Source organism: Arvicanthis niloticus, chromosome 29, assembly GCF_011762505.2.
Source record: "Arvicanthis niloticus isolate mArvNil1 chromosome 29, mArvNil1.pat.X, whole genome shotgun sequence".
In the NCBI taxonomy this organism is placed as follows: Eukaryota; Metazoa; Chordata; class Mammalia; order Rodentia; family Muridae; genus Arvicanthis; species Arvicanthis niloticus.
This window is the reverse complement of record NC_133437.1, coordinates 7,256,819-7,271,548: the sequence shown is the minus strand read 5'-3', so window position 1 is coordinate 7,271,548 and position 14,730 is coordinate 7,256,819. Positions and strand designations below refer to the sequence as shown.

General features: G+C 38.7%; 1 protein-coding gene across 1 annotated transcript in view; it reads left to right on the top strand.

The window, feature by feature from the left end:
* Adgrv1 (adhesion G protein-coupled receptor V1) overlaps positions 1-14,730 on the top strand; it is a 514,991-nt gene that overhangs the window by 202,845 nt on the left and 297,416 nt on the right. The window contains exons 75-77 of the mRNA XM_076927075.1: positions 4,313-4,430; positions 5,517-5,688; positions 12,886-13,128. Of these exons, the coding sequence (XP_076783190.1) occupies positions 4,313-4,430; positions 5,517-5,688; positions 12,886-13,128 (533 nt within the window). The remainder of the gene's footprint in view (positions 1-4,312; positions 4,431-5,516; positions 5,689-12,885; positions 13,129-14,730) is intronic.

The window sequence follows — 14,730 nt, the reverse complement described above, 5'->3', positions numbered from 1 at the left end:
GCAGGCAGTCCATTCTTCTTAGCTCAGGTAGCAGGCTCCAAGGCGCCAAGGCTGGTAATGCAATGTATCTCCTAGGTCCTACTGTTGCTTGGTCTATTGTGGTAAATGACTTTGCAGGCCTGCTCAGGCCTGGGGGAAGGGCACACATATGTCCTATTTGCATAAATTCACATAGATTTTTAATTATGTAATTTTAAGAGTGCCTCACACATATTGATTTGGTGGTAACTTGCTGTTCACTTCTGAAATAATGCTACATATCATTACACAAAGTAGATTAGTTTATCAATAACTAACTAAAGCTGTAACAAGGCCACTTTATGATTGTATTTTATTTTGATTAAATAGTTTCTATTTTCATATACACGAGATGTGATTTATGAATAAATTGTCAAATAATTAAATCAAGCTAACTACTATATTCATCATCTCAAATATTAATGTTTCTGTGGTGAGAACTTCTGAGGTTTATTCTTAGTAACCTCAAAGTATATGACACTATGGTATACACTACTTACATGCTACACACTAGATCTCAGGACTCACTGGTAGGGCTTCCTCGAATTTATGTTATTTTAGCCATTCAGTTACTACATTGTAACAACTTCCTTTATACTGTTTTTCTGTTTCTATTATCCTAAAATTTTTCACTAATTATAATTAACATCATTCTTATTTCAATAATTTCTGCAGGTTTTTTTTTTTACATTGGCTTAATGTAATTCATATATTGCTATTAAAATTTGTTTGGAATTAAGCATCACGCTCACATTCTATGGTTTAAATATTTTATCACAGCCATTCAGATGTAACCATGGCTGACAGCCAAAATATTTAGCAATTAGTGTGGCCTATATCAGTCCAGTGAAAATAAAACGGTCTCTCAGATTCCTAGCTCTTCTGAACATGGGTCCATTAGTTACCTTGTAATGATGAGGCTTCGAGTCCTGGTTAGGTGGTGGGTAGAGAGAGCTCCTTGGTGGTCAGCGTGGCAACTATGGTGTTATCAGGATGGTATCTGGCATGAAACTGCTTCTACATTTATCAGGCAACAGGCCACACCAAAGCCTGCTCAAGTGTCAGCTCTATGCTCTCAAGTGTCTGAGCAGTGTGACTCGTGTGACTTCCTGTCACATGAATAGATGAGATGGACTCCTCCTGTACGCCATGCTGCCACGCCTATCTGTAATATCATATGACGTAGCACACCCAAGGCCATCGCCAGCCATGTCTACATTATCTACAGGTTCTTTCTTTTTCTATCCTGCCCAGGCTCCGGTCACACACCTGGCTCACTCTCTTTGTAATATTTCTGTTTTTAGTAGATCTTTAACTCTCCTGATTCCTCTGTCAACCAGTCCTCAAAATCTTCCCGTATTTAGATGTTAGAATGCACTTTAAAAGAAGCCAGATACTAAATGACTCATTTGGTTTTGGTTCTGAGCACTGGGACATTAGAAATCTAGACTCACCTTACCAAGAAAATGGCTCAAATTATTGTAGATGTGACAAGAGAATTTTAATTTGACCCTGGTCAGTGGCTATTGCTCTACAATAGGAAACAGGAAATTAAACTGCCAGGAAAGAATGGAAGCAGAGCTGGGAGGGAACAATTGCCACCAAAGAGGAAAGTGTAGCATCATATTCTAGTTTATGTGAGTACACTGTAGCTATCTTCAGACACACCAGAAGAGGACATCAGATCCCATTACAGATGGTTGTGAGCCACCAAGTGGTTGCTGGGAATTAAACTCAGGACCTCTGGAAGAGTAGCCAGTGCTCTTAACCTCTGAGCCATCTCTCCAGTCCATAGCATCACATTCTAATGCTGGGCTAAAACATGATTATAACGATGAACTGATGGAAACCAGAACTCTCAGTCTAGCTGATAAAGAGCACACAGGAGGAGTGAGGACAAACAGACCCCACCACATGCATGGTGTCCACATTTTCTTACACGTCAGAGCTGGGAGGCAGAGCTCCTGGTTACTACTATGTCCCCCAAGCAGTACAGTTACAGGTTTTTATCTCACTAACCTGTCCCAGTGTTTACCTCTGGAAACTCTTCCTTTTTGGAACCTCATAAGTTATGTTCCTGGGCGACTGATGTAAATTGTTTTTGAGGTTGATTGCTTTAGGATCATTCCTTCTATGAGACAGGTTCTCTACCGGTGGGTCATGATTCCCTTGTCAAACCTCTATCTCCAAAGGTATTTACATTCCACTTATAACAGTAGCAAAGTTGCAGCTATGAATATCAACAAAAATACCTTTAAGGTTGGGGTCAACACAGCATGAGGAACTGTGTTAAAGGGTCACAGCGTTAGGAAGGCTGAGGACCGCTGCTCCAGGATGACTTGGAAAGCCTGACACTCAGAAACAGACAGCACATACAGTGCTTCAGATACTGGCCTAGCCCATGTTCACCCACATGCTGGTTGGACATGAAATGACTGTATCAGTATGCTGTAGACCCCAGGTTGGATCCTGATTATGCTTGTGTGTGTGTGTGTATCTGTGTATGTGGTATGTGTGGTGTGTGTATGTGTGTGTGTGTGTATATGTATGTGGTATGTGTGGTGTGTGTATGTGTGTGTATATGTGTGTGTGTGTGATATATATGTGTGTTTTATCTATATGTGTGAAAATGTGTATGTGGTGTGTGTGTATTTGTGGTGTGTATGTGAGTATGTATATGTGTGCATATGCATACACATGTGTATATGTGTGTAGTGTATATGTATGTGTGAATATGTGTGTTGTGCATGTATGAGTATGTATATGCGTGCAGATGAGTGTGTACATGTGTGTATGTGAGTGCAGTGTGTAAGTATGTGTGTGTGAGTATGAGTATGTGTTGGGCATGTATGTGGTGTGTATGTGTGTGTGGTATGTATATATGTATGTATGAGTGTGTATATGTGTGCATATGCACGGATGTATGGTGAGTATATGTGTGTATGTATGTGTGTGTATATGCATGTGAGTGTTATGTATGTGCGTATGTGTATGTATATGATGTTTATGTATATTGTGTATGTGGTATGTGTATGTGTGCAGTGTGTGTATATGTGTGTATATGTGTGTGTATTTGATGTGTACTTATGTATACTGTATATGTATGTATGCGTATGTATATGTATACATATGCATGTGTGTATAGTGTATATATATGTGTGAGTATGTATATGTGTGTAGGTGTGTGTGGTGTATATGTGTATGTGTTGTGTGTATAGTGATATGTATGTGTGTAGTGTATATGTATGTGTGAGTATGTTTATGTGTATATGCATGTGTGTGGTGTGTGTATATGCATGTGTGTGGTGTGTGTAGGTGTGTGTGGTGTATATGTGTATGTGTTATGTGTAAATGTGATATGTATGTGTGTAGTATATATGTATATGAGTATGTTTATGTGTATATGCATGTGTGTGGTGTGTGTATATGCATGTGTGTGGTGTGTGAGTGTGTGTGTGCATGTGTGTGTGTGTGTAATGCTTCCAATGACCACCAAGGAGCCTCTAATACTCAGGATTTGCCTAATCATTTTCTCCTTTTTCCTAGGGCAGGTAAGTAAGTATGTGACATAAACTGTCTACCCATTTAAAGGAAGGTGAATTAATTACAGACTTCATTTACTTGACAAATACTTTTTACTAAAGGCTTGCCATAAGCTGGCTCTTCTTATGGAACAGTGGGCCACAGCAAGTAAAGAGTTGCTGCTCCATTGGCGCTCGCACTGTGCGAATGCACAGCCTTTGAACTAGCAACCGTGGAGAAGGCCAGCTGCTATCAAGTGTGCTATAGCGTCTCGTCAGAAACATCAGCTGTCCAGCCTTGGTGTGAGGGCCTTTGCCTTGTCCTTTTGTATCTCGTTTTATAGCTTGGAGGACTGCTTTTTGCTGAAGAAGAAATCGAAAGGTAGTGGATCTTGGGGAAAGATGAAGGTGGAAGGAGCTAAGCAGAATGGAGGGAGAGAAAACTGTGGTCAGGATATATTGCATGAGAAAAAGAATCTAGCTTCAAGAAAAATTAAATAAGTTTGAAAAAGAGAGAGAAAGAATCACGAGCACACACGCAGATCACGAGCACACACTAGGATGCTAAGGTGGTTTCTTTCAGTCTTTGCTTCTTGAATTGGTATCTGCTTTGGCATTATAGTCTGGGAATGTTTTTAGGAAAAAGTTATTAAAAATTAAAGTTCCCACCTCCCATATGTGAATTTCTCCTACTCTCTGGACTATCAAGATGACTGGCACTGGAGGGTTTATAAGTTCCTGAATGTATTATAGCCCTTCATTTTCCATTCCAGGGAGTGACCTCCATAATGGCATCATAGGCTTCAGTGAGGAGTCCCAACGAGGCCTGGAACTGAGGGAAGGGGCTGATAAGAGCAGTCAGCACCTAGTAGTCACGAGGCAGCCAAACAGGTACGTGTGTGTCCAAGTGTGGGTGTGTTCACACGTGAAGGGATAACATCCTGAAATTGTATACAGAACTTAATACCCATACTGAATGATGAAGGCAGGGTGAACATTGATAAAGGTAGCCTTCAAGCTAGGGTGACAGTATTAATATATATTTTTTATCTACAAATGTACTTACTATTATTAATTGGGGGTTGGGTACCCATGTAATGGTATGGGTGGGTCAGAAGACAACTTTCAGTTGTCACTTTTCTTCTCCTATGGGTCTTAGGGATTAAATCCAGATTGTCAGGCTAGGATGGCCAGTGCTTTTACTGGCCAAGCCACCTCACTAGGCTGGGGATGATGTCATTCTCAATCTATTACTTAACACATTGGATTTTTAGCCATAACATAGGAATGCCTAGAATGTTTTGCATACCATCCAAATCAATGTCAGTTAGTTTAGGCCATCTCTTTATCAAGATAGCCACTTAGTGATGGCTGTGTATATAATGTGCTCCAGAGGAGACTTGGGACATCAAAGATTTCCTTGCTGCCCAAACTCAGTAGCGAATCTTTGGGAACTTATTACACGTCTTCACTTGCTATGTATGTGCACATATGTATGGATTAAAACATATGGGCCTTCATCTGTAAAAATTGTAGGACATCTTTGGGTTTTAAATATTATAATTATATCTGTTTTTAGGAGTAGTGTGTTCCTCTAGAGAAATTACTGTTAAAAACAAACAAATAATACCCATTTTCTTGAGGTCTGAGATTCTCTGCTGTTTATTTGCACATTTTGTTACATTAGACAGAAAGAATTTGACTTAACTTTCTTCCTGAGTGTCAGCTCATCGCTGAACGATGTGTAGTTAGCGAACGCTGTGGAGACCATGAATCTTTTAGTGTTCTTATTTGCTGCAGGAAGTGCAGCTCTTCTTCACCATTGTCAGTAATATGGTAAGTGCTGCCCCCCTGTGGAGGAGCAGGGAAGGCTCACATACCTGCCAGGCACAGTGCTTCTTCACTACATGTCATGGGTTTGTTTTATTTTATTTTATTTTATTTATTTTATTTATTTTATTTTATTTTTGTGCACAGGGCCTTTGAAGAAGTCCAGGTCTTTTGGCGAGTCACACTTAACCAAACAGCCACCATTCTCCAGGAGAAGGGGCTAAACTTAACAGATGAACTCCGGTTTGTGGCAGGGGTCACAACTTGCACAGTGGGTCAAATCCGATGCTTTATCTACCTTGAGCTTAATTCCAAGAACGTAAGTGCCGTGAACTGCTAAGCGGTTGTTTAGAGTTACTCACCTCTGAGAGTCATGATCGAAACTTACTATGTTGTGATTGTCTTGCCATGATGTCTAAACCTCTTTCTTAGACCAAAGATATAGATGTAAAATTTATACCATCATAAATTTTTGTTGAGTGTTTTCTTTTCTTGCCAGGTCTAGGGTTTGGCCCAGCTGCTTACTATGTGCCAACCATATTAATTTCTTTAACAACTCCAATTATTTACAGCTGTGTTCTTATATTCATAAACAGTTTTTCTATTTACACACAGAAGATTTTAGCTTTATATATTCTTGCACTATAGTTTTGATTTATAAAAGAGGCACAGAGACTCCTTTTGGTAGATCCTCAGGTAAATGAGCTGCACGTGGCTCAGGGACACAGACCCTGGGCCCGCTGCCAGGACAGTCTGCGTCATTCAAATGGGATTTCCCACAGTGACCCACCTGAGCTGATAGGGTGCTTGATAATCACTTGGGTGTGACTCTGTGACCATCTAAGGTACACTCAATATTATTTAATTTTTGCTGCACATTTATTCAATCAAAATATCTAATAAATACCTGTCTACCAGATTCTGAAATGAATGTTGAAGCGTAACGGCTTGTTTGCATGAGCCACAAATGTCACTCAGCAGAGAATGCGTACAGATTACACTTGCCTCAGAACTGTTCATGACACTAGGCCTACTTGAAAATAACAACATTGTAGGCTTCAATTTTTAAAAATATTTTTCTCTTTATTTTTTCAGCTTTTGAGAATTGCCAGAATAGTTATACTAATGCCTTCTAAGGTGGTCTCTGTACATATTTTCATATTTTGTGGAGTTTTTGTTCTGAAAGCAAAAGGGACCACCTGTCATTGGTCACCGAGGCTCACATACCCCTGGTAATTGCTGTTTTGCTTTTGTTGAGTTGTGAGACCTTGTTCCTGTCCCTAGATGTTTCTGAGAGTACAGTTCATGTACACTAAAGTATTTTTATTAATTCATGCCTTCAAGGATAATTTTCTCAGTACCCTGGTTAAGACACTGTAGTGCCAGCTGCACAGAGGTCCTGTTAGAACCTCCGCAGATGTGAGGCTGCTGCTGTGGCCTCCTCATTTCTGGGAGGGCAACCTGGATGAGGTGGGAGAATGGTCTGCCCTCCTTAGCCTCAGTGGTCTCTTGTTTTAGAAAAGAGCTGCTGGCCTTATTTCTGCTTCATTTGTTTGTGGTTCACAGGTGTTAATCATGTATTCCAATTTTTTATGCCATTCTTGGTTTTCCTAGAAATAAGTCTTTATATGCAGTTCTTAATATTAAGCTCTAACTACTTAAATGCAGAAAGAACAGTGATGACCAACATTTTAACTTTTTCTTTTATTGACGACAGATTTTCTTCTCATACACCATATAGTAAGTACAGTTTCTCCTCCCTCTGGTCCTCCCAGCTCCTTCAGCTCCTCTCCCCTAGTGATCACCTTTGTCTCTCATTAGAAAACAAACAGACTTCTAAGAGAAAATAATATCATATAATAAATTAAAATAATATAATAATATAAAAGAACAAAAACTAACACATTAGAATAGGACAAAACAAACAAACAGAAGAAAAGGAGCCTAAGAAAAGGCACAAGAAACAGATGTAAACACAGACACCCACTCATTTGCACACTCAGGCATCCTATAGAAGCATAAAACTGGAAGATATAATATATACCCAAAGGGCCTTTAGTGTAAAAAGTGGGGGGGGGGGGAACCCTACTGCTGGGTGCACAGCCTACTCTTAAGAATAGTTTGTTTTCCCAGTGAAACTCCTTGGGCAAAGTTACATCTTCATTTGCAAGTGGTTACCAATCAGAGATAGCTTCTGGGTTAAAAATGGGCCATGCATCCACTTCTTCCTTCAGCTCTGAGACCCCATCCGTACAGATCCACACCGGCCCTGCACAATCTCCTCAGTCTCTGTGAGTTCATACATGTGTCAATTCTGTCAATTTAGAAGGCCTCATATTTTCCTGTCCTCCATCCCTGCTAGTTCTTAAGATCTTTCAGCCTCCTCTTCTGCAGGCTCCCTGGTTCCTAAGGGGAGGGATTTGATGGAAGTATCCTATTTAGCATGTCCTGAGGTCATTCACTCCCTGAATATTGTCTGGCTGTAGGCTATTTAGTTTTAGGTTTCTGGTCAGGAAAGACAGCCTTGTAGAGCAGAGGGTTTGTGGCTGGGATGGTGTTTACCTGTCCGCTTTGGTAGTGTGCAGAGTACCAGCCTGTACCAAACACACCAGAACACAAGAGTGAAGGCTATATAGGCACCAGCTTGACTTCTCCATGTACAGTGAGTTGTGTGGGTGTTGTCCTCAACAATGGGACTTTGTCATCAGTTTGTGGAGAGCATCCTACAATCTTGACAACAGTCTTGGCTATTTGAGGGTTTCTATTGGACCCCTTTGGTCAACTATTCAATTAGATATAAAACATTCCTGGTACTGCAAGCTTCATTTGGTCTCAAGAGATCTCCATTTGAGTTCTGTCTACCTTATAATTTGGTGATTTTATTTAAATTGCCTTCATATATGCATATATGCATTGCGGCATTAGGAAGGTTGAGAACCACTGGTCTAGCTAGAGGAAGTCCACAAAGACTGGATTTCAGTAGTTTCCGATAGGTAAGAAAGATACATTATTTTCAAAATATTATACCTCCATTGTCTTTCCAGCTGTTAAACAATAAGTCATAGACAAGGACAGCATATTTTTATGTCAGTTAAGGAAAATGTAAAACAGGAAGGAGCTGAGAGTAGAGACACAGATCTTTAATCCTGGCACTCCAGAGGCTGGAGCACAAAGAACACACATCTGAGGTCAGCCTGGGCTCTTAGACCATATCTCAAAAGTAAAGAAGGAGAATATGTTTGTCTTTTTTTAGAAAATGGAAACATGCACTACAATCTTCTATGCATTTTCACAACCTATGTTTGATTATTTAGCATGGATTTGGCTTCTCAAGTTTGGATTCCTTCTATTTCTTATAAACTAAGGGTTAGCTGTATATGCCAGGAAACACAGAAGCCATAATTTTCTATTTTATTTTATTTTATTTTATTTTATTTTTATTTTTGCAGTGAGGTTTGAGAGCCTGTGTGGATGTGCCAGCAGAGCAATACAATTAGTCCCAACCTTTTGGCCTAAGAACTATCTTTAGTTATTGCCAGAGAAATGGTTTAAATTATACAGAGATTGTTTAGCAGTCCATGTGGTAGGCTTTAGCTCTGATGACAGAAGACCTTGGTTCAAATCCTAGTTCATACTCTAATTAATTAGGTAATAAGGGGGTTAATAATAGGGCAATTAGGAAGATTCAGTGTGTTGATAACAAATGAAGATTATTAGCACAGTTCTTGGCAAGTAATTGTTTGACCCTAAGAGATGATTGATAGTGCTTTTACTAAGAAGGGATGGGCCTGGAGCCCGAGGAAATTCTGTAGTAGCTGTATCAACACTAGTGGAGGTTTACAAATATTACACGCACACACACACACACACACACACACACACACACACACACACACAGTGATAGAGAGGGAGAGAGAGAGAGAGAGAGAGAGAGAGAGAGAGAGAGAGAGAGAAACACATTTGTGTGCAGAGTAACATGACAATTCAAAGTGGTGTCTCCCTTGGTCCAGTTTCTTGATCCTCAACTTTAAAACGTTTAATTCTATTTTTCCCATTGTCAACTGCATAATTATTTTCTTTCATTTTCACATTATGAAGAATTTAACTGACTTGCCTCAACAAATTTTTAGGTTACAATCCATCTTTCAAATTTCAGTCAACTCACCCTTTCTCTGGGGATTTATCTTGTAGACCTATATTAACAAAACATATAAAATAAAAATTAGCTTAGGAATAGAGTATTTGGTTTTGGTTGTCAACTTGACACAAAGTAGAATCGCATTAGAAGGAAGTCTCAATGAGGAGTTTTCTACAATAAATTGGCATATAGGTGTGCCTGTGAGCATGTTCTTAATTGGGTTAACTGAGGCAGGAAGAACTGCCTGGAATATGAGCAGCACCATTTTATAGGTTGTTCTCTAAATGGAATAAAGAAGAGAGAAAGCTCTAAGACCTAGCATGCATGTGCTAACTCATACTCTGTGCCCCTGACTGTGGATGTAATATCATTAATTGCTTCAACTTCTTACCTCCCTGAGTTACTTACAGTGATAGATTGTAATCTGGAATCGTGAGTCAAATAACTTATTTAAATTGCTGTAGTCAGATTAATTTATTGTAACAGAAAAAGGAACTAAGATACCAGGCGTGCTCTTAACCCACCAAATCTATTTAAGTTTAGACACTGGTGAAAATATCCTTTAGAAAAATATATAGGTAAAATATGTTTTGGTTTTACTTTTCTGCTTCTGAGCAGTTCTGACTCCTGAGAGAGGAATTTTCTTTCTGTTAGAGCAACAGTCCACCCTGAAGTACAAATGCCCCAGTAGGAGAGGGTCCCATAGCAGTTACATGTGCAGTGGGTTCATGTGAGGCCTCCCATCATGTTTAGGAGTCTGAAGATGTTTAAATCTCATTCCTCAATAGACTTCAGGCACATTGTCTGAATAGAGCATTTCTTTGCCTGACTGGAAGATTCTTTTTGTTTCCAGTCTAATTATATGTAGGCACCCATCTGTACACTCTTCAATTTTTAGATAGTTCTTTAGTTAGGTTACAACACGTTCTTTTGATGGTAAGTGGTTAGAAGTAATGTTCTAATCATCATCACAATGAAAATGAATATTTTACTGGAAAATAAAGATAAGAGTGTCTATTGAAATTTAATATTCCAAAATTCTCACTTCAAAGAGACTATTGTGAATTCAAGCCCCAGGGCCATTAGGGAATATTAGCTCTTGAATACAATTGCCCTTACTTTCCTTACTGCTTCAACTTCCTGCTTTTGCCAACTATAGTTTCTCATAGTGGAAAGAATACACTTATTTCCACATTCTAATACTTATGGACAGTGTGTTGGCAAAAGTAAAGAATTTTATATGCTGTTGGATAGTTAAACACATTTTTTTAAACATTGAAAATGAGATTAAGAGCATTTAGTGTGTGACTAGGATGGAGCTTTTCTGGATCATATAGAAGGATTTGTTGTTTTGTTTCATTTTCATTCAAATTACACAAAAACAAATGATGGATTAGGCTCTTGCTGGCAGATAAAAATATGCCTAATGTACCATTAGACAATGACACATGCAGTTGAAAACACTTCAAGTCACTTTAACAGAATATGCGAAGATGCTAACAACACGGTTAAACATTTCAGATTTTTCTCTGTAAGAGTAAGTCATTTGTAAAAACAGATGATTGACAGTGTGTTATAAAAAGCAATTCAGGCTTTAGAAAATCAGTGGTTTCAGGGAGAAAAACAAGGGTGCAGCATGAACAGAGTTAATTTTGATTTAATACAATGTTATTTGAAAATTATATGAAATTTCAGAACTTGCTATCAACATATCCTCATATTTGTTTAAAACTTAAGCACTCTTTTATGAAATTGGGGGCTGAGGTTGTAGCTTAGATGACAGAGTATTTGCCTAACACAAACAAAGCCCTGGGTTTGATGCCTTAAGCCACACAAGCAGGAGGTGTTGGCACATGACTGATCCTATCCTTTGAGAGGTAGACCAGATGGAGCTTCGGGAAATTCAAGATTATCCTTGAATACACACTGAGTTCAAGGACAGTCTGTGCTACATGAGATCCTATCTCAAAAGAAACAATAAATAAATATATCTTATAAAGTTCAATTCTCCCCTCCCCTCTTTTCTTACAACCCACAGTGTTATTTAACTCTTTACTCTGCCCTGGTTTCTACCTGATATCAGTGTTGAGAAAACTGCTATCATGTGTGATGGTTTGTTTAAGCTTTAAATATTTATCTCAATATTTTTGACCATGTGGAGTAAACATTATGTCACTTTTATTTTTTATACTTAAGGTATCATATATGTGTATCTAATTATGAACTCTTTATGAATCCTGATGTTATCTCTTGTTGCCATATTTGAGATCTACATACATTGAAAAATATTTGAAGAGTTTATTGCTTTCATCAATTTTTAATCAGCTGGCTGTGTGGATACATTTATTTATTCATCATTTGCTTATTGAGTTTAGGAATATTTTCTTTGGACCTTGTCTTAGTCACTTTCTATTGCTGTGAAGGATACCATGATCAAGACAACTCTTATAAAATATAGCATTTAATTGGGGGCTTGCTTACAGTTTCAGAGGTTTAGCCCATTATTATTATGGCAGCATGCATGGCCCTGGAGCAGTAGATGAGGGCTAATACTGATCCATAGTCAGAAAGAGAAAGCCTAGGCATAGAATCAGCTTTTGAAACCTCAAAAGCCACCCCCAGTGACACATTTCCTCCAACAAAGCCACATCTACTTCAACAAGGCCACACCTCCTAATCCTTCTAATCCTCTCAAATAGCGCTACTTCCTGGTGACTAAACATTCAAATATATGAGCCCATTGAGGCCATTCTTATTCAAACCACCACAGACATTTATCCTTCAGAGAGAAGCCCACTAGAAGAAAATGAAGTTTTAAAGAAGTGGAAAAAAAAAAAAAAAGACTGGTTGCCATAGTGATTTAATGTAAAAATTTAGTTCTGTAATTATGTAAAATGTTTTCTTAACTATATATTTGTTTCTGTTAAACATGCTTTTAATTGAAATAGAATTATGTTACTTTCTGCCTTCCTTCCCTCCCTCCATCCCCTTCTAGATACATTTCCTCCCTCCAACTCCTCTTTTATTTATTTATTTATTGAATATTATATTTACATTTCAGATTTTATCCGCTTACCAAATTTCCCCCCACCCCCCACCCAGGAACTCCCTATCCTTTCCCCTCTCCTCCTGCTTCTATGAGGATGTGCCCCCACCTACCTCCAACTCCTCCTATGTTCCCATCAATTCTCAAGTTGACAGCCTCAATTTTCATTGATTATTATTGTTCCATGCATATGTACACACACACATAAAGTATACATGTGTATATTCATTTCTATAATGCTGTAGATGAACTGTAGCCTGGTTTAGTGATAAAAACATGTAAAAACAGGAGTATATTTGTAATAGTTAAGTCTTTCTTTTCCTCACTATCAGGTGCGTCAAGTTGAGATGCCTTTCTTTGTGGAGCTGTATGACGTCACTGCTGGGGCAGCAATAAACAGCAGTGCTAGGTTTGCTCGGATTAAAGTTTCCAAGAGTGATGACCCTCAGAGCCTTGTCTCCTTTTCTGTGGGTTCTCGGCTGGCAGTGGCTCACAAGAAGGCTACTTTGATCAGTTTGCAGGTGGCCAGAGATTCTGGGACAGGAATGATGATGTCTGTTAACTTTAGTACCCAGGTAGGTTTGTAAAGTATAGTCATGTATGAGCCATGTATGCTGAGACTGTAATGAAACAGTAATCTAAATAATGTTTTCTGATGATATGATGATCACTGGCTACTTGTGTGTTATATTGTTTTCTCCTTACATCAATAGCCTGTCCCTCATCACTAAGAGGTGGTGCTTTAAAAGTATAGGCTTTCTGTTTTGATTGCTCTGCTCATCCATCCTTTCATATGGTGTCCAGTGAAAGCCTGGCTGGGTTTATGAAGGTGTAAAGTAGCAGGTAATCATATGAAGAAAGCAGACCCTATACTCTCATATACCTTTTCACCACTACTGGTTTTACTTTGATTCATCAGCAAAATTCTAATACAGCAAAAAAAAAAAAATGTTATCTATTCTGCTTAAAGCATGGTTGTTGAGATTATAGCTCTCTGTTGTTTTCCCCATTACTTCTGTCTTTTCTCTTTACCACCATTGGCTGCTTCAAACAAATCCACCATTTTATACATACAGTAAAGGATATGTGTGCCTTGTGTGATAGAGTCAGGCAATAGTAGGCTAGATTTAGAATCATGGGTGGAAGCTGCCCCACAAACCCGCTAGTCATAGTTCAGATAACAGCAGACACAATTCTCTGCTGTGTGGAACACTAAAAATAAACTTCATTTTGTATGGTGTTATAGTATGACAAACAAGAAGAAACATTTTTATTCATAATAGATTTTAATATTATGTTTAGCATGTTTATAATATGAAAATAAATGGTAAAAGTATGTGTTTCATGCTCACACTTCACTCATGAAGTATTAGCACTATCAGGGCATGAGTTTATAGAAGAAGGGGAACCAGAGAAGCAAAACATACAATGAAGATATTGGAGGCACTTTAATGACCAAATTTACATGCCCAGATGAGAGACTTGAAGAGTCCATAGATGGATATTTGTGTCTATGCAGACATCCTCGTTATTCCCATTACTAGACATACTACCCTGTGATCACAGACTCAGGACTGTGGTGCCAACACCATTGTCACAGTTCTTACATGGAAGTGAAGGCTGGAATTAGAGACTTTTCCTGTAAGTGGGGATTTTGTTTCTGGAAGGACAGAGCAGATATGCTTTTCCTACTGAGTTCAACTACAGCCCCTGGGAGTTACACAAAACAATATTAGGAGACTCTGAAACTAGAGGAGGAACAGTGAGCTGGGGACTTGGACACACATGGCACATAGAAAGACAAGTTCCCCAGCTCCTTTTTTACCTTATATCTAAGGTTTTGAGCTGAAGAACTTGCCATATGGATTCAGTAATGGAGGAAAAAATAGTTTTAAAAAATGTATACAGATGTGCTGTCTGTAGTGCAAGGAGCAAAATTCCACATACAGATATAATGTCTGTAGTGTAATTAGTGGGAAACCCTGCATAGATGTGATGTCTGTAGTGCAAATAACACAATTCTTCATACAAATATAATGTGTACAATGCAAGGATCATGGCACCCCATACAGATATGTATTCTGTAGTGCAAGGGGCAGGGAGGGACAGATAAGCAAGTCAGGAAGCTTTTAGATGACATCTTTTGTATTCTCTGGTCAAACTTGCCAGAAAAACTT